The 20,611-nt window shown below is 35.0% G+C and overlaps 1 protein-coding gene across 1 annotated transcript; it reads right to left on the bottom strand.

Moving 5' to 3' along the window:
• Window positions 1-11,184: 11,184 nt before the first annotated feature.
• Window positions 11,185-19,542, bottom strand: LOC116521532 (vomeronasal type-2 receptor 26-like). The gene is made up of 5 exons (XM_032236193.1): window positions 19,306-19,542; window positions 17,017-17,844; window positions 15,839-15,883; window positions 13,385-13,511; window positions 11,185-12,083 (listed from the first exon to the last, which is right to left on the bottom strand). The coding sequence occupies exons 1-5, from the start codon at window positions 19,540-19,542 to the stop codon at window positions 11,185-11,187; spliced, it is 2,136 nt and encodes a 711-aa protein (XP_032092084.1).
• Window positions 19,543-20,611: the final 1,069 nt, after the last annotated feature.

Raw genomic sequence — 20,611 nt, 5'->3', positions numbered from 1 at the left:
AACATTTATGGGAAGGAACTCTTTTTCCTCCTTTATTTTTCTATTTTTATTTGCATTTGCATTTTATATATTGATAAAACAATAAAAGTCATTAGAAGGGAAGGGGCTAAGAGCATGCCCAACCTATCTGATCTGGTAGGAGAGGTAGACATCTTTAGGCAAAGGCAGTCTTACAGATAGTTTGACCTTCTATCATATAGGGCTTTAAATGGGATAATCAGGACCATGAATTCCACCTGGAAAGAAACTGGAAGGCAGTGCAGCAGATACTTCCCTCCTGTCCAGGGTCAAACATGAAGAATCATCTGGACCGGGATGCCAGGATTGAGTTCCTGGCAGTTCTTCCCCACCGAAATCCTTAGCCAGCAGTGCCACCACATCACTGCTCTAGCTAGGTTTGGAGATATATAATTGGGTATATTACTGATAATACAATTCAAGTCCTGAAGCAAACCACACTGAAGGGACCTAGGGTTTGACTTCTCCTCTCCTACCAACACTGATTAGAAAGGGCCATGGAGGAGAACTACAATATCACAGTGCCTTCCACTCCCAATCTCTGAGTGATACCATGGTTGATGGTATTGATAGCCAGGGGTCAAGAAGCTACAGAATGGTTGAAGCACCTCCATCTTCAGCCCTTGCAAAATTATCTAACAGTAACCAATCCTGTTTTAGTAGAGTGTCCTGGTATGAAGCGAGACTGAATTCTGAATTCTTATTTTCAACAATGACTTAGACTAGCCCCCGATGTCTTATTTTGAATATTTTGAAGTGGCCATTACCCACTTCTTACGACTCAGCAACAGTGATTGGTCCAAAGTCATCCAATTGGCTTCTTGCTTAAGACATGACCATAGCTTTGTGGCTTGAGCACTACACTGAACTGTCTCTCAACTTTACAATATTTAGTGTACTTTGTACATCTTCCATGTCTTTTTAAGTTTGACAGCAACATATGCTTGAAAAAATAATACTAATTTAAGTAATTGAATATGTATCCCTGATTTTCAAAAAGTTTGAATTCTTCCGCTTTGTTGACAATTCCTCCCAGTATTTTATATTATTGTATGTTAAATGATATTAAGCTACTCTTCAGATAACATCCAAATCATTTAAACAAATTAACTAAATGCATGACTTACCTGGTTAAAAATGCTTGGCCAGGTGATATCTTCTTCATGAATGGTGAACTTTTGGTCTTCAGCAGCCCAGGGATCCAGCTTCCCAACTTTCACTCGATGCAAAGACTGGTTGGGGAAAATGACCCAGTTCTCCAAATCCAGTTGTGTAATCAATTCTTTATTCTCATCAAAGGAAATTTCATCACCAACACTGTTGTTAAATGAGACTCTTTTCAAAAAGAAATGAAGCTGAACATGAAACAAATATACAATAAGAAAGCAAGGTTAATATATAAGACTATGTGATGTCATATCAGTATTTTTACCATTTCAAAATATATCAGATTGTCCCTACACTAATGTGCTACTGTTCATGTCAAGAATGATCATCTATACTTCCTATTAAAAATCACTTTCTTATATTTTAACTTTCAAAAATTAAAAATAATCCAGCCACGCTCCGCTAAAAAATCCCATACAAATATTAATATGCAAAATATAACTTATTTGGAAATATAAATATATTTGTTAAATATAATTTAACAAATAAATATAATCAATCATTGCTTATATTTACAAGAACCTTATGAAGCTTGTATTTTATTATTAAAGAGAAATTGACCACCAGATAATTTTAATATGTAAAATATTTCAAAATTAATCATCTGAAGAAAGGAATAGGAACAGCTTGAACTAACTTTTCAAAATGTAAAAGTTATATTTCAGTAATACTAAAATGTCTGCCATTGATGTATTTAATTCATGCATAAATAAAGGAAGATATTAGATGCCATGATGGAGAATGAAAGATAAAGTGTGTTATTCATATACTGTATTTCTTCTAAATTGAAAATCAGCTTTAAATTCAGGTTATTGAATCTTTGGGGAATATGTGGGATTATTAGAAGAAGAAGTGAAAGGAGGCAAAAATAGATTCATTTAAATGAGATAGAGAATATATAAAAACCCTTAAATGGAGATCAAAAACAATCCACTCAATCAAATCAAGCATTATAAAAAAAAGAAGGAAAATTTTAAACCATAGGTATAAGCAAAAGTGAAAAAAAAGAAGAAAGAATTAATCCATTCAGTTTAAAAAATAGGGAGCTCCTGCAAAAGTTCCATCCATGAAAAAAAATTAGAAACTAGATAACACACTAAATTCAATGCAGATCAATCTCGCTGCCTTCAGTCTTCTGACTTCAATCTTAACTTAACTTAATTTTTTTTCTTGGGTAGTCTCTTCCTCTAATAATAAAATTTCCTCACCAATTTGACACACTTTCTCTTTCCTCTTTCTTCCTGTTCTGGAGCTGTCCCAACTTCAGCAGCTTCATTAGCTGTGTTTCTGTCACCGGAAAAAAGGGCTATTCCTGGATCTTTCAGGGACTTTGCAGTGTCCCTGAGATCAGCAGGAGGTGCCATTCTCAATCACCTTTTCTGCAGGACAGTTTAGGTCCAAATGGACCATCCAGCGGCAGAAATTCGACTGCAATCTCAGATTACCAAGATCGCACATCATGCCATCACAACTCTGGGAGGAGGTGCTGACTATGGAAGAGATGCATGGAAATACTGTAACCAACTGACACACTTTCTACAATTTGTAATGAAAGATGGGTTTTTTTATGTTTGTTTGTCCTTGTTCAAAAACAAATAAAAATTGTTTTTTTTTTTAAAGAAATTTGTACTTCTAGTTTCTACACAGATTACAGTTTTTGCAATATATTCATTATTTTGGACCTATATTTCTTAAAAGGGAGACTTAACTTAAATAAGAAACTCTTATCACCTTGAAAAGAATAAAGCTTGTTATAGGAAATAGTTCCTGTATATGTTGGTGGATGATACAGGGAGGAAGGAGAGTAGGTAAAACATATATACCAACTATCTATGGATAAGAGCTAGAGAGCAAGTGAGCTGGAAAGTACGAGGAAAATTCATCGAGGTTATACTTCAAAAGAGATAACAAAGAGAGAGAAAGAGATAACAAATAAACATGGAAGTTGTTATTGATTTATTAGTAAGTCTATCTGCTCTTTATGGTCTGGAGGTTATGAGAAGCTGGAGAGTCAGTGGAATTTAAATCCCATTTCCAAGATAATTGATTATTCATTAAATTACCTGCCATGGCTGAAGATCCTGAAGATTGAGTTTTCTGCCTTTTAGCTTTCGCCTGTGTTGTTGACCACACATCATGGCATGAAATGCATGTGCCACAGCATACACTGCGTTGTATATACTGTAACTATGACTGGTCATTTTCATCTCAAAGAAAGCCCCAGGAAGGCTCTCCAGTTTCTCCTTCCCTGTACAGAGACCCTCTGTTTCCTCATTCTCAGAGGGATTTGGGAACGCACAACCAAATGCTTGTTCCCAGACATTTTTGACAAAACCATCCCCTTTTGAGGAGAAATGGTTTCTTGTCTGGAGAAAATGTTGGAATCCTGTTATTTCACTTGAGTGAGCTGCAAAGGTCAGAGCACCATGTAGGACTTGGATATCCCAGCTTTTTTGGTAAAAGAATGATGCAAGACCCATTTGGGAAGCCACGATCCACACTTTACCTTTTGGCTTTACAGAAACTATTTCCATTTCAGGTAGACGTAACAACCATCTTACATTTAAAAGGTTATTCTCATTGAATATTATAGCATTGGCTTTGCTTTTAACAAGAAGGTGAAACATTTCAACAAGCCATTTCAGATTATCAAAAAAATTGTCTATGTAAACTGGTCTGAATTTTTCTAAGAAGGCAATGCAGATACCATGGAGAGGAAATTCTGAAATGATTAACTGGTCAAATTTTGCTCCAAGTATTCCAACCCATGTCCACCTGAAGTACAAAAATAGTTTAATAATCCCTCTGTAGTAAAGTTGTTCACCTGGAACCATGGGGTAGTAGAAATGGCTTTCATATTGGAAACAGTCAGTTGGAAACTATGAAAGTATAAATACAAATTTAAATATAAATGTGTGTTTGTGTATGTGTGTGTGTGTAGAAAAAACAGTAAGATGAAATACACAATCTCAAAATAAAATGTATGTCATCTCTAAATAAAGTGTTATGGTGTTAAAGTGGTTAGAATGCAGAATTGCAGGCTCATTCTGCTGACTATTGATTGCCAGTAGTTCGGCAGTTCAATTCTCACCAGATCAAGATTGACTCAGCCTTCCATCCTTCTGAGTTCAGTAGAATGAGGAACCAGATTGTTGGGGAAAATATGCTGACCTGTAAACTGCTTAGAGAGGACTGTAAAGCATTGTGACGCAGTAGATAAGCTTAACCGCTATTGCTAATGCTAAATTAATAGTTTAAAAATATATCAGCATATGTTTTCACTTAATTTCTATGGACAGTATGTTAAAGAGACCATAGTGTTACATTCCAGATCTACAATTCTATGATAATCCGATTCCTGCCCCTCATTTTCCTTCCATAAAGATAATGACCTCCAAATCCTGGGGACACTGCTACTTGGTTCTCTGGAGCCTGAAATCAGAAAGCAGCTGAGATCCTGGACAATATCACACCTGTACATCCTTTCCTGGCCAATCACCATAATACCCTCTGTGGTTCATGGATGAGCTGAGGGTGCTGAAAATGGCAAAGTTGGGCATGGAAGCAGGGGAAGAAAGCAAGTCAAAGCTATATTAAAGCCTGCCTTGTGGTGCTAAGAACAGCAAAATACCAGAAATTATTGTGACTTCACAGTGTCACTCAGCAGCCCTGTTCAATGTCACCAGGTCCTTCCTCAGGAAGGATGGCTCAGACAAACATCTGCAGATACACAGAAGTGTTTGTGGAACACATACTGGAGAAAATTGCCCACATTCACTATTAGTTGGATTCCAAGCATCCATTAGAGAAGCCCAAGGATCAGACATATCCTATAGCAGTTATATCCCAACAGACCTAAGGAAATGGACAGGGTCCTTAGGAATGTCAACGCAAGTACTTGCTTGTTAGACCCTTGTCCCTCATGCTTAGCAAAACGTATCACTGAAAGAGGAGTTCTTTCCAGCACCCTGTCATAGAACATAGAATCAGAGGTCATAATCGCTAAAAAAATAAAACAACTTTGCAAACAGCGTTTATACTTCTGAATAGTGCAGCAACATAATTGTCATACAGTATGATTGTCATTTGGGTGCTTCACAATTTGTGCACTTTTAGAACCATTGCTGCATGCCAAGGTCTTATGACCCTCATTTCACTTTGCTTCCAACAAGCAGAAGTAATGCACCATGCAGAAGTGAAATCTGCATAAGATGATGTCTCACTTAACAACCATGACAATTTGCTTAACAACAAAAGCAGAAGTGAAGTTGTAAGAGAGGCGTAGCCATAAGGTGTTTCAATTACTGATCTTGGTGCTTAGTGTTAGGATTTCCAGTTCCATTTGTAATTGATAAGTGAGCACTACATGTAAAAGGAGAAAGCCCTCTTTAAGCACCTGAATGAATAGGAGAATATATTAATAAAATTAAATAGAAATAAATTAAAAGCAGAAACATTAAATAGGATTTTTTTCTCAGCATATTAACAACAGATGATGTTTAAGAGTTAACACTAAATCCTGAAACTGATTTTTTTTTAACTTTATGCTATATTAAAGGTACTTCCTTAAATATGATCAAAGGAGAAATATAAACAAAAGTTAATTATATTTTTAGGTTTTGCAATTTTGTACATCTGGAAAGACAAAGCCATCTATCTTACCTGTGGAATTTTGTAAGCCTCTAATATATCTGCCATATCACTACCGATTCCTGGATCAACAGTCCCAGCAACTGATATGAGTTTGTTCAGGGTGCCACACTTGTAATTGGGAACAAATCTGTTCTGGCTAGATAAAAGTTCCATTTTGGCATGATACTCAGCACTCTTATCATAGATTCTGAAGCCTAAGGTGATATTAGGTAAGAGTTGGACGTCTTCATTGATCTTCTTCACAGCAAATACCATAGTTAAGATATGCTGATAGTATTTAGTCAGGACTCTGCAACAGGAATTAGATACTGTATTCTGCATCTATAAAGGACAATGAAACTAACCCCATGAAAAATATAATCTCTCTTTCATGTTAACCAAATAAAGGTTAAGTTCTATCCAATCATTTAGAAGATAATACTCATTGTTTTATGTTTTTATTTTTATACCTCAACCCAGGTGTAAATATTGTGGAATTATTTTTAAAGGGAATAGTTTACTTTTCCCCTGTCTTTGCTATTTCAAAATAATTCTTTTGTGCACCTGACCAACATCATTACCAAGCACGTAGCATGGACATTAGGTTCATACAGCTGGCAAGCAAAATCACTATTTTTTTATACTGGGGTGCTTTTATTTTGATTTAAGTGACTTTAAAGCATAATTAAAAACTTTTGGAATATTAGAACTTCTACTACAATTAAACTAAAAATCAAATAGCTTTCCTTCCCTAACAATATCTGTAAAAATAGGTGATGATAATGTGATACTTATAGCCATGGTAATCTTCAATGTAATGGACAAAATGGGGAATGAAAAATAAAGTGATTTTAAAAAGGCGGAATGAGGATTTTACCGATAAAAGAACATTGTTAGCAAAGATGTTTGCATCTGGACTACTGTATTCCCCAGAAAACTCTATCATTCTATAAATGATAAAACTAAAATATTATTCTATATAAAACTATATTAGACTATATTATTCCTATAAAAATGTCACATTTACTGAAATAAAATATTTTGTTCCTATGACCAAACTGCATTCCAGTAGTTCAGTGCAATTTGAAATTTAACAAAGTTAGTTTTATAATATGATGCTATAATTTTCAACCCAAGAAGTGATGGCTGGAATTCCTTTTTTTCTGAATTTAATACCCATAAAATTTGGAATATTAGTTGAATTCTTAAAAACTTGATTTAAGAAATATAGGTTTTTCTTGTTTTCCCCTTCAAATGCAATAAAATAATCTATAAACTAAAAAAAATATCATTAAACATTAATTCTTATTTTTAATTATTGTAGCAAAATACATCATGCATATACTATATAATGTAATCTAGATTAATAGCTGTAAAAAGAAAATAATATCTTACAGGGATTCACCCACAAGAGAATGATGGGGATCTTCCGCAAAACCTCTGAAATCTCTAGTTATGAAAACAAAAGAAGTCATACCACCAATGAGGAAGTCACCTGGCTGGAAAAATTTGTGATCAATTGGGACGGGATCTTGGATTTTATTGCATTTTATTGGTTGTGTCTTGCAAGTCATATGTGGCAATACCAGTAGGAAAAGATTTGGTATCATCATAATAAATATTAATCTGTTTGACAAAGTTTGTCTCATTGCTGCAAAATTCTTAAGAACACTCAAAAGAGGATGAGGTTGAACTCTCTCTGTTCCTCACATAACATAATCTTAGAATGTAAATGGCTCGGCGGGGGGGAATTTCTGATCATTTTACCTTACATTTTTAATTATTTATTTGTCAGTGAGCACTCAGTGTTAATTTTTCCAAGTACAATAATTTGTCAGTCAGGGCTTTGAGGAACAGTAAAGTTAATAACAGTCTTCTTTGACAATTATAAGAGGAAAAGAAAATCACAACCTTCAAATTATTAATGAAGTAATTAAGGTGGAAATGAGCCAACAAGTCACAGTATGATGCCAGAAAAGGTTTTGAAGATAGTAATGGCAAAGATGGATATATTCATGCTGCATTCAGAAACCAAGCCAGCCACCACTACCCCAAAGAAATTCAGAGAATACGAGAACATGAAAAACCCCACCTCTTTTAGACACTTTACAACAAAATTCACTTTTTTTCTTTGCAATTGCCTTGATAGTTGCAGTGAGATCTTAAGAAAAAAATCTCTGTTCCTTTATGATGCACCTCTCTATTATCATGATGGAAAATGCAAAGTAATATCAATGTTCATACAAAGAAGGTCTTAAAACAGGAACTATAAATTTAGATCTCCTTAGTCCTTCACTTTCTGTTTCTCTTCTTTTCAATTGAAGAGATGTTCTTGTGTTTTAATTCTTGTCTCTATCAGATTAGTATTTCATTAAGACACCGTTTCTAACCATACCAAGTGGTGGTATTTAAGAACTTGAAATATATTCTTGTGTTTATGAACAAAAGGCTTCCTAAATGTCATCCTATAGCTAAATTTCAACCACATATTCCACAAATAAAACATCAAATTACCATATTTTTGGGGTATAAAATGCATTTTCCCCCACCCCTAAAAATGGGTGAAAATTTAGGTGCATCTTATAGACTGAATATAGGCATTTTGGGGCTCCCAAGCCCTCTATATGTCACATTTTTGCCCTCCCCAGCCCCCAAACCCCAGAAGCACTTTGCAGTGCTCTGCGCAGCCCAGTTTTTGGTGGAAACAGGGAGAGCAAAAACACAATGTGTGGAGGGCAAAAGCTACTTTTTCCTGATTTCCTCTTTTAAATTTAGGGGTGTCATATAGTCCAGTGTGTCTTATGGTCTGAAAAATGTGGTAACATTAATGTTAATAAAAATTAAAACTTATATAGAATAATTAAATATTACTAAGTTTAAAAAATAGAACTCTGGCTCTTTTTGAAGATTTTTCATATTTCATGTATAAATCAAGAAAAATGACTGAGAAGACTTGGTCCCAAATCATCACAAGACGAGTTTGTAGTACCTATCCTGAAAATCATATAGTTCATGAGCTGAAAAAAATGTAAAATATTGTGTCCAGGAAAAAAAATCATGTTGGGGTACATGAACAAAATATTTATGTTCATCAAATTTCATCATCATTATCTTCACTTTATTGTCATTGCACTTCATAAAATGAAATTAAATACCAATTTGACTTGTTCCAGTAGCCCACTTATTGTCTGATCATCTTTGTTCTCCAATATCTGGCATAGTCCTTGTTAATTATTGTAATCATCTTAAAATTGCTTCCTAGCTCTTATTCATGTTGGCAATATTATGCATTTTTCTTGTCTTTATTTTTTATTTAATTGTAATATTTAAAAACTTGAAGTTATATAATATGGGCAACTTTAAACAGGTTATTATACTGATGTACATTACATTTAATTTATTTCTACTAATATTTTTTTATATTGCTCTTTTCCCCTCCTATAAATAGAAACATATAGCCCAATCTACAGAAATTCATTTTTCAGGAACTTGACAAATTCTGACTTAAATATCTTTCTGAGACCTGTTTCTCGACATAAATTTGCAATTTACAAATATTGTGGGAACTGCTCAATATTATTAAGAAAATATGATAATGTATAGATCTATTTTATAAAAACATGGTTTTATAGAAGCAGATGCATTATGCCAAAAGTTTACTGTTACATAAAGATAGTTTAAGTTGAAAGTAGTCATCTCTGGTTGATCTAGGATTACCTGAAGTGAAATGGGTGGTAAAAAATGTAATAAATAATAATGAACATATGCTGATCAATGTATCGACTGCAATAATATTGAAGCCAACCAACACACAAAAAATTTCCTGTTCTTCAAGGGTTGGTTCTGTGTCCCTATGGAATGATTATGCAATACAATGGTCTACTTCATGGGATCAGTATAATTCAAGTACTTTTTGGCCAATCTGAAATGTTCTGCTATCTCTGTCATTTGCATTTAAAAGAGGAGCATGGGCAATCTTTCAAAGAATAATCTTAATAAATTTCTCTGATAACGACCTGACAGAGTTAATATTCTATAAAGAATTTATCATTGTCAATATTTTTCTACTTCAGGTAGCAAAATATAAAGAATATTACATTACAAGTTATGATATATTTCTGTTTTATTTATTTATTTATTTATTATCTTAAATCACAATCCTCTTCAAAATAACAGAATAGTGGCTGATTAATGAAGACTTACTAAATTTAAGCTAGAATAGTTGCAAGAATTTTCTGCTTAACACATACTTCATAAAATAATCCCTAGACTGTAAATATCAATGATGAAGATAATTTAGAGGAAGTAATACAAGAGAAATAATAGAAAAAAGGAGATTTCATGTTTATTCTATAAATATATTTTTTCAACTGTTCTGTCTGTTTAGCTCAGGCTGGAACAACAACATTCTCAAACATAATCCATGTACAGGCGTTATCATGCCTCCACAATCTTTTTTTTCTGAAGTTGAATCCTGATTCTTGAAACAACTTGAATCCAATTCATTTTTTTTAATGGAAAATGAGCTGCATTCTTTAAAAAAAGAATATCCTCTTCATTTCTAAGATTCTTAATTTTAATAAAAGAAGTACTAATTTGACAAAGCTTTTCTCATATACTGAGAACAATTCTTAATAATTTCACCCCTCCTGTGAGTCAATTATTTGAAGTATGGGAACTTACCATGTTTTCCCAAAAATACAAACTATCCCCAAAATAAGCCCTAGCCCTATTTTCATGCATATGCCTAATATAAGCCCTACCCAAAACTAAACCCTGCCAACCATCTGGTTGTACGATGTGGGCAAGCACATGAGTAAAAACCAAGTTAGGGCATGGGTGGAGCTGCCCCACACGCGTCACACTTGCTTACCTTAGGACTGCCACAGTCATGCCTTCCGCATCCTGTCACCTCTCACATGCTGCCTGACCTATTCTGCAGCCACTTTCAGCCACTCACATGTGGATGCCACATGGTGCATCACAATGGTGCTGCTGCTCATGTGCACAATAGCATAACATGCTACACAGTCTCCTGCTGTGACCGGTGCAGCAGCATGTCTTGACCCAAGTGATCTGCCGAAGAAGTTGGGCAGCAGTGCAACATATATTGGGAGATGGGAGACCTGGCTGTGGTGGTCCTTTACTTTACTTTTACTTTTGCCTTTATTTGTATGCCGCCCTTTTCCCTAAGGGGACTCAATCCTAAGGTAAAGGGTAAGATATCCTCCAAAAATAAGATCTGGTGCTTATTTTGGGGACCAAAAGAAACTAAGACTGGATCTTATTTTGTGACAAACAGTAAAAGTAGAGATATTAAAAGAAAAGAATAATGGTAATAGGATTATTTGGGTTTGTATATTATTACTATTTTCTCTTTATTAGTTGTTCCCTGTTATTTAATTCCGGTCTTATAAGGATTATGTAACATTTGGGGAGATATATACAGCCTAGCAACCCAGCACTGGAGGCCAAAATGGAGAAAACCTCCACAGCCACCATGTATTTGCCTTTGGTGCTCAGGTAGGATGGAACAAAGGAGAGCCACACACTGCAGAAGATCAGCATGCTGAATGTGAGACATTTGGCCTCATTGAAACTGCTGGGGAGATTCCTAGCAAAAAATGCTACTGTGAAACTGGCAGCTGCGAGAAAGCCCATGTAGCCCAGGACACAGTAGAACATGGTAGTTGAGCCTTCATTGCATTGCAATATGATTTCCTCTATTTTTGAATAGGTGTCAACATTGGGATAAGGGGGAAATATGAGCAACCACACAATACAGATTCCTATTTGAATCATGGAACCAGAAAGAACAATGGAAAGTGCCAGTTTTCTTCCCACCCAGTTTCTCATCCTGGATCCTGGCTTGGTGGCCATAAAAGCCATAACTACAGTGATGGTTTTTGCCAGCACAGAAGACACAGCCACTGAGAAGATGATGCCAAAGCTAATTTGTCGGAGGAGACATATAATATTGCCTGGTTTAACAAGGAATTGCAGTGAGCAAAGGAAGCAAAGGAGGAGAGAAATGAGTAGAATATAGGTGAGATTTTGATTATTGGCCTTGACAATAGGTGTACTGTGGTGTTTCAAAAATGTTGCCAGCACCACAATTGTGCAGAGAGAAAAGAAAAGTGCCAAAATGGCTAAACCAAGTCCCATTGGTTCTTTATATGACAAGAAAGATATTTTCTTGGGAATACAGGAATCTTGATCCTTATTTGGATATTGATCTTCTGGGCATTTCAGACAGTCATCCATGTCTAGAATTTAAATATATATAAATTTGTGTTAACTTTGTCCTGTAATATTATTATTAGTATCATTACTTCACTTTTTCTAGAAGCAATTCTATTCCTGATATTATCTATGTGGCTTTTGTATTTGGCACCTAAGTGAACACAAAAGAACATGAAAATTCTATGCTATGTAAGAGAATATTACATACTCAAGACTTCAATTCAAGTTGCTTATTTATTACATGTGCTTCATATTATTTTTCAACAATTTGTTCTAGCAGATATTATTGACAATAATATGAATGAAATTAATGTAATAAAATTATCTCTGTATCAGATAATTAAGGTCTAATATTCTTTAATTTTTAAACTTCTATTTTATAAAATAAAAAATAATGCTCATATCTATAAATTTAGCTGGTTCATTCTATCATGAGAAGATTAATCACTTTCATTTATTTGTCTCCTAAGTGGTTCCTGGTTCACTGAAACCAATGTGCTATGCAAAGAATATTACTGTTTTATTTTCAAAGACTGCTTCCCATCGTGTGCCTTTCTCTTTCAAAACCTTCCTCTCCATCGAATGTAAATAAAAAGATCAATTCTTCTCTTGCTAATTATTCCAGTATTGGGAGAGTATTCTAAAAAACAGAGCAGTGGGGAAGAAGGCTACATATAATGCTCGTTTAGTAACTACTAACAGTTACATTAATGAAAAGGGAGCGTTGTGACCAATTCATCTCTTTAAAATCTTTGCAGGTCACCAGAGAGAAAGGAAAGCTGAAATAATATCATAAACACAGTTGCAGTTTCACTTGGCAGCTGCTTCAGTTAATGATTAAGTTTCTGACTCCACTTGTGTTCACTGAATGATACTAAATGAAAACTTAACAACAGTTTGAATTAATGTTAGTCTTTAAAAATGTGAGCAATGACCTAAATTCAAATGTATGACTATCTCTTACCCCCTAAGGTCATATGTTCACAATTTAGGTGATTGGCAATAAGCTCACATTTATGATTTCTTGCAGAATCCTATGGTCACATAATCTGCAAATTTGCAGATTTTTCTGGTAAACATCTTTGGTCAAACTGAAGTCATACTTATGATCATATGACTTGAATTACAATCATTATGAAAATGGTCATAAAATTGGGTTCGATCATGTGATGAATTGACTTGCAAAAGAAAATCTGATCCCAATTGTGATTGTACACTGAAGCTGATATCAGGCCACAACCTACATTCAAAATTGGTTGGTGTAAACAAGGGAGTCATCATATAATTAAATTAGTTTGTCAACTTAGTTCTTAATGTCTTTTACCCTTCTGTCTTGACATTTTCTCTTTGGGACATGGAAGGCAATCATAGCAGCAAAATGGTTTTTCCTCTTGTTTTCTCTTGAAATAACCAGGGATGCAACTCTCAGTACAAATTGAAACAGGTAAGGTCTGCCCAATAAATGAAAGAAGGAAAAAGTTAATGTTCAGTAACATTTAAAAAAATAATGGAAAATTATAATTGATCAATATTTTACAAACAAAGAAGGCTTATGGTAAGTATTTGGGTTTTTTTCATCAACCTCATCAGCTACTCAAATTTCAATTCCTTTTTCAGTTCTACCCATTACATAGATAACCTCCTTTCTTCTAAACCAGGAAATATATACCCAGACCATTCCCCCCTCTCCAGCTGGCCAGAGTGCCATTCACTGACCTAGGGGGTATCACTAAGGCGCCAAGCCATGTGACGCTCTGCCCGCTCTCCAACTCCCGCGGCTTGGCACATTAGGCATACCCGATAGGTCAGTGCATGGAGCTCTGCTCGGCTGGAGAAGGGGATTGCGTAAGTGCCTGTTCTGCCTCCAACAGGCATGCCTTCTAGCCTCAACATGTCAACCACCACCGCCGTGCTCTGAGCATAATGTCTTCCAGACAGAGAGTCTTCCAGCAGCAAGCCCACAACCATAGAGTGCACTACTAGAGCGGCCGCTGCTGGAAGACTCAGCAGCCAAGTTTTGGAGTTTGGAACTGGAGAAGACGTTATCCTCAGAGCACGGCGGCAGTGGTGGTAGCTGCAGGGACAGCTGGGCCCAGACATGTTGAGGCTCAGAGGCATGCCTGCTGGAGGCAGAACAGGTTCTAATGCAACCCCCTTCTCCAGCTGGGCAGAGCTCCATGCACTGACCCAGCGGGTATCCCTAATGTGCCAATCCATGAGAGCTGGGGAGTGAGCAGAGAGTCATGTGTCTTGGCGCCTTAGTGATACCCCTAGTCAGTGAATGGCACTCTGCCCAGCTAGAGAGGGAGGTTGCCGGGCGGTTACTTATGAGCTTGGTCACCTCATGGCTGCTTCGCCCCTGAGGCTGTGCCCTGCTCTTTGGGAGCCAGTTTGCAAGGGAGCAGCCACCCGGCAACTCCAAAACAATAATCCCTCCCCTATAATAAGCGCAAGGCCATATTTTGTGAGTAAAAAGAAAATAAGACCCTGTCGTATTTTTGGGGAAACACAGTAGCTTCAGAATTATTAATTAATATCTAATTGCTTGATCCAAAGGATTAACAAACCTCTACTGGTATTCAATTATTTTGACATTCATTTTTAAGTATTTTTTCAATAGGTTAATTTGTATTTCCCCACACACATATAAGCAAAACAATATAGTTGATTCAATATTATTAAAATACAAAATAAATACTGTCAGATACTAGATATTTTCTTTCTTATTTCATTACTTACCCAAGTGCATTTGTTATAGCTGCCTCACTCAGAAAGTGATGTACAAAACCCATGTAAAACAATTACCCATTTAAAAACATTTTGCAAATCATGATCTAAAACTGACCTAGGTCTATTCATTTTGGCATCCTTTTTATAAAAAGTTAGTCATGTGTTTTATTGTTCTAAAGTTTATTAAGAGCCAGAGCTGAGGTAGGCTTTTAGAGAGAAAAAAAGAAAAAGAGACGTCTTTTTTGCTGACAAAGCATATTATTTTCCCCAAATACAAAAGCTGTGAATTATTATTTTTCTAAATATTTCTGCTTATCAGTTATTTTAACAATATCATACAATGTAAATAGATATACTCTTCACCAATGAAATACAATATATAATACAATAAACCTAGGAGCATTACTCAAAACATTTAATTATGTGAAGTATTTTGCAGTTATCAGAGCTGATTAGCTATTAGAAAATAAATAAAGTTCACTTTGATTTATGAATCTACTTCAAAAACTAGATTCAGTCAAAATTTCATAAGATCAGTTTCCTTTAATGTTTAAATGTTCTTATCATTTGTACAATGCTTTAGATAAATAAAAATAAATCCAGATTTCCAATATATATTATTGTACTACATCCATTATTGTACTAAATAATCTTTTTAGAAATAAAATGTAGTGATTTTAAAAACTATATACTGTATACACTACCATTCCTTCTGTGTATTTGCCTTCAGTCTTATTTCCAAGAACTGTTCTAGACTAGTTTCTGAAGTTTTTTTCTAAATATTTTTGGGGAAAAATTCTCCTTAATGCTTAGAGAAGTTACCAGATCAAAGTAACCTAGTTGCTTCATGCTTAAGTCAGGACTAGTTTTGTGGCTTAAGTATTCCATCACACTGGCAATCATCCTTTTAAATAATGTTTTGTTTAATACTTTATATATCTTCCTAACATTTTTAAGCTTGACCATAACATATAATTAGAAAATCTGTACTAATTAAGTAATCAATTATTCCTGCTTTACAGACATTTTGAGTTCTTACTCTCCTGACAATTTCTGCATCAATGGCGTTAGCTTTTCTTAAGGCCCTAAAAACCTAATTATGTTCCCAAACCTGGGGTGCTGAATAGTCCAAGGACCTTATTCCCTGCCTATATTGCTAACAGGCCAAATATCTTGTTCCTATTCATATTTCATTTGAATAATTTTAGTGCTTTTCTTGGTGTACCAGTTACAGTTTTAATACATACAATTTTGAATTGTAAGCCACCCAGAGTCATTATTTAGTTGGGCAACCATAGAAATGGATGAATCAATGCATGAATTCCTCATAATATTTGATATTATTTCTGTGATAAATGATATTGAGCTATTCATTCTAATCATTTAGACAAAATTGTCTACTCTCATAACCTACTTGGTTGAAAGTGCTGGGCCATCTGATGGCTTCCTCGTGAATGGTGAACATTTGGTCTTCAGCAGCCCTGGGATCTAGCTTCCCAACTTTCACTCGATGGAAGGACTGGTTGGGAAATGTGACCCAGTTCTCCACATCCAGTCCTGTATACAGTTCTCTATTCTTGTCAAAGGAAATTTCATCTCCAACACTGTTGTTAAATGACACTCTTTTCAAGAAGAAATGAAGCTGAATATGGGGAAAAAATGCAAAGCATACTTAATATATACAGTATAACTATGTGGTACTTTATCATTCTTTTTACTTGAACCATTTCAATAGGTGGCACACTGTCCTGACTTTGATGTGCTGTTATTTACCTCAATAATGATTATCTATGATTCCTGATAAAAAATCACTCTCTTATACTCTATAACAATAATGGCGAACCTTTTTCTTATGGCGTTCCAAAATTGTGTTTGCGGGCACTATCATGCACGCACATGTGTCCAAACCAATTCAATCATCCCCCGCCAACCTGCACATGTGGCCTCAGAAGCATATTTATTTTGAAAAACCAAATAGAAACTTTTAGTTAACCAGGCCTTACATGATTAAAAGCATTCTATTGTATTCCTTGTTTTGGGCACATACCCATATTGACTGAAATACTTCTGAGTGTTTACATTGAATTTACCAATTCCACAAAAGGAGAGAAATAAGGAAGAAACCTGCAAATCATTACAAAGTTTCCATCTACAGCTCACTTCCCTTTGTAATCAGGTGTGAGATGTTGGAGAATCAATGGCATTCAATTCCCATTTCCAAATTACCTGCCATGGCTGGGCATCCTGAAGATTGAGTTTTCTACTACTTAGCTTTCTGTTCTGTTGTTGTGCCAGCTTCATGGCATGTAAAGCATGTGCCACAGCATACACTGCATTGTATATACTGTAACTATGACTGGTCATCCTCATTTCGAAAAAAGCTCCAGGAAGGTTCTCCAGTTTTTCCTTCCCTGTACACAAACTATCCATTTCCTCATTCCCAGATGGATTTGGAAAAACACAGCCAAATGCTTGCTCCCACACATTTTTGATAAAACCATCTTCTTTTGAAGTGAAATGGTTTCTTGTCTGAAGAAAATGTTGGAATCCTGCAACTTCATTTGAGTAAGCTGCAATGGTCAGAGCACCGTGGAGAACTTGGATATCCCAGCTTTTCTGATAAAAGAATGATGCAAGACCCACTTGGGAAGCCACAATCCATACCTTGCCTTTTGGCTTTACAGAAACTATTTCCATTTCAGGTAGACGTAACAACCATCTTAAATTTAAAAGATAATTATCACTGATTATGATAACTTTGGCTTTGCTGTTAGCAAGAAGTTGAAATGTTTCAACAAGCCATTTCAAATTATCAAAAAAAGTATTGAAATAAATTGATTTGAATTGTTCTAGGAAGGCAATGCAGATGCCTTTAAGAGAAAACATTGAAAAGATTAGATGTTCTAATGTTCTTCTAAGGTATTTTACAAGTACTCCAACCCAGGTCCACTTGAAGTGCAAAAGTATTTGAATAATCCCAATATAATGAACCTCTTCACTTGGAACTAAATGGTAGTAGAAAGGGCTTTCATTTGGAGCAGAACCAGTTGGGAACTATGGAAATAAGAACTGATTGTGTAAATAGAAAAACAGAGAAAAGAAAACAGGATGGCAAAGGAAAATGTGTATCCTCTCTAAATAAATAGTTCTGAAATATCTCAACATACGTTTTCAAATGATTTCTATACTCAAGATATTTATAAGACAATGATTGGACTAGATCAGTGGTTCCCAACCTTGTTTTGGCCATGCCCCACCTAAAAATCTCTAAAATCCTGATGCCACCCCTGTGACATATAATTCTTACTTTACTCAAAAAGTAAACTCTACTCACGCGGAGAAAGTCTAAAAGGCCATTAACTTCATTTAAGCAAGGTTCAAATTGCCCCCATTAAAAATCAAATTGCCCTCCCCCCTGTGGGGCATGGGCCCCATGTTGGGAAACGCTGGACTAGATGAAGATTGTGTTCCCTTCAAAACCTTCAATTCTATGATTATCTTTTTTGCAATTCCCTGAATTTGCTTCTATGAAAAGCCTAACATGTGAACTTGTGCTTTGGTTTAATATTTATATATGGACTGACTGACTGACTGACTGACATACTTAGAGTACTTTTACTTTGGCCCAGGATTCTGGGCAGCACATTACCTATAAAAATGAAGTAAAGTATAATAATAATTAAATAATAAATAAATGATACAATCTTAAATAAGAAGAACTACAAAGTTTCACAACAATTATGTTTTATATACATATATTGAAGTCTGCATTAAAAGACTAAACTCACTTACTTTACAATAATTTTTAATTTTTTCCAGTTGCTATTCTTACATGGTTTAAAAACAACGTTTGACCAATCCTTACATTTATCATTTTACAGTATCCTGTGGTGCACATTTACTGTATGACCATCACAAAATCCCATTTCACAGACTTCACAAATGGCTTCCAACAAGCAAAATTTAAAAAAGGACACAGAAATGAAATCACAAGTCATGGTAAAATGATGTCTTGCTACACAATCATGATGATTTGGTTAATGACAGAAGCAAAGGTGAGCTTATAAGTCTAGTATGATCAAATGATCTATCAATTAACAATTATGGTGCTTAGTGACAAAGTTGTAGATCCCAATTTTAACCAGTAAGTGAGGACCACCTGAAAAGGCAAAAACACTACCTATATCTCCTTGATCACCTAAATGAAAGGCAGAATATAAATATAATAATGAAAAATTTAAAAATGCAGAAACATTATTATTTTTCTCATAGCATTAGCAAGCAATAAAAGATTATGAAAATTTAAAGTTTCTGTATAATAGTTAATGTTTAATTAACATTAATGAATAACCTTTGAAACTCAATAATAGTTACATCAAATTCTGAGGTTGATTTTGTTTTTATTTTATGATATATTAAATACCTTTCTTTATACATAATATGTGTATGAAAGTCAATTATATCTTGAGGTCTTGCAATCTCCTATATTTGGGAAGACAAAGCTATCCATCTTACCTGTGGAACTTTGTAAAAATCTAAAATATCTACCATATCAAAAGTGATTCCAGGATCAATAGTTCCAATAACTGATATGAGTTTGTTCAGGAGGCCACACTTGTAATTGGGAATGAATTGCTTCTGACCAGAGAAAAGTTCCAACGTGGTATGATATGTCTGTGCCCCAGCATAGCTATCATAGATTCTGAAGCCCAAAGTGATATTAGGTAGGAGCTGGAGGTCTTCATTGATCATCTTCATAGTAAATATCATTGTCAATATATATTGATAATGCTTAGTCAGGACTCTGCCAAAAAAATAGAATCAAGTTGTATCAAATGAAATTATCCTTCTAAAAAGACCAGTAAAAATAAATTCTTACAAAAATATTACAAACTAATAATCTTTCGTTAACAAATTAATGGTTAAACGTCATCAAAATGATGGTTTAGAGGGTAACAGTTATTTTTTTTTCATATTAATTGATTTATATTATATTATTTGATATTTAATATTGTGGAATTGTTTTTCAAAGAAATAATGGCAGTTTTTTCTACCCTTTTGATAATTGTAATCAATTCTAATTATGTGAAACTGACCAGAATCATTAACAAGCATGTAACATAGCATTGTATAAATGGGAAGTAAAATTTCATTAATCACTTTTTCTTACATGTGAGGTGGTTTCATTTTAATGTAAATGATTTTTTTTAAAGGCAAAAGTAGCATAGAATTAGAATTTAATCTTACTTCAACAAGAAGAGGACTTCATATATCTTTTTGAAGGACGAGGAACATTGACTTTTAAGGGACCACAAATGTTTTGCATAGTTCAATAATGTATAAATTGTAGCTAAACCCAAGTGTTTCTAGTTAGCTGGTGTTAAAGATAGTTTGGCGCCACAGTGAACTAGCATTTGAACTAGCACTAGAACCTGTTAGGACTGCGGTGTTTCTAGGATTTGTAGATTTCCTGACATTATATAAAGGTAAAGGTTCCCCTTGCACATATGTGCTAGTTGTTCCCAACTCTAGGGGGCAGTGCTCATCTCCATTTCAAAGTCACTGCTCCATGGTCATGTGGCCAGCATGATTGAACCCTGAAGAGGCATGGAATGCTGTTACCTTCCCACCAAAGGTGGTTCCTATTTTTCCACTTGCATTTTTACATGCTTTCAAACTGCTAGGTTGGCGGAAGGTGGGAAAAGTAACCGGAGCTCACTCCATTACATGGCACTAGGTATTCAAACCACCGAACAGTTCACCTTTCTGATCAACAAGCTCAGTGTCTTAGCCACTGAGCCACTGCATCCCTCTTGATATT

The sequence above is a fragment of the Thamnophis elegans genome, chromosome Z (genome assembly GCF_009769535.1).
Source record: "Thamnophis elegans isolate rThaEle1 chromosome Z, rThaEle1.pri, whole genome shotgun sequence".
NCBI lineage: Eukaryota > Metazoa > Chordata > Lepidosauria > Squamata > Colubridae > Thamnophis > Thamnophis elegans.
This window is presented reverse-complemented; position numbering and strand designations above follow the sequence as displayed.

Bases quoted from the DNA above. Each gene is read 5' to 3' on its own strand.
- LOC116521532 (XM_032236193.1), bottom strand. From the start codon at position 19,542: ATGATCAATGAAGACCTCCAGCTCCTACCTAATATCACTTTGGGCTTC. The intron at 15,884-17,016 runs GTAATTTGGAAA...GAACATAATTAG, and splicing joins AGGATGCCCAGCCATGGCAG to GTTTTTAGGGCCTTAAGAAA. The intron at 12,084-13,384 runs GTAAAAGACATT...TTTAAATTCTAG, and splicing joins GAAAATGTCAAGACAGAAGG to ACATGGATGACTGTCTGAAA.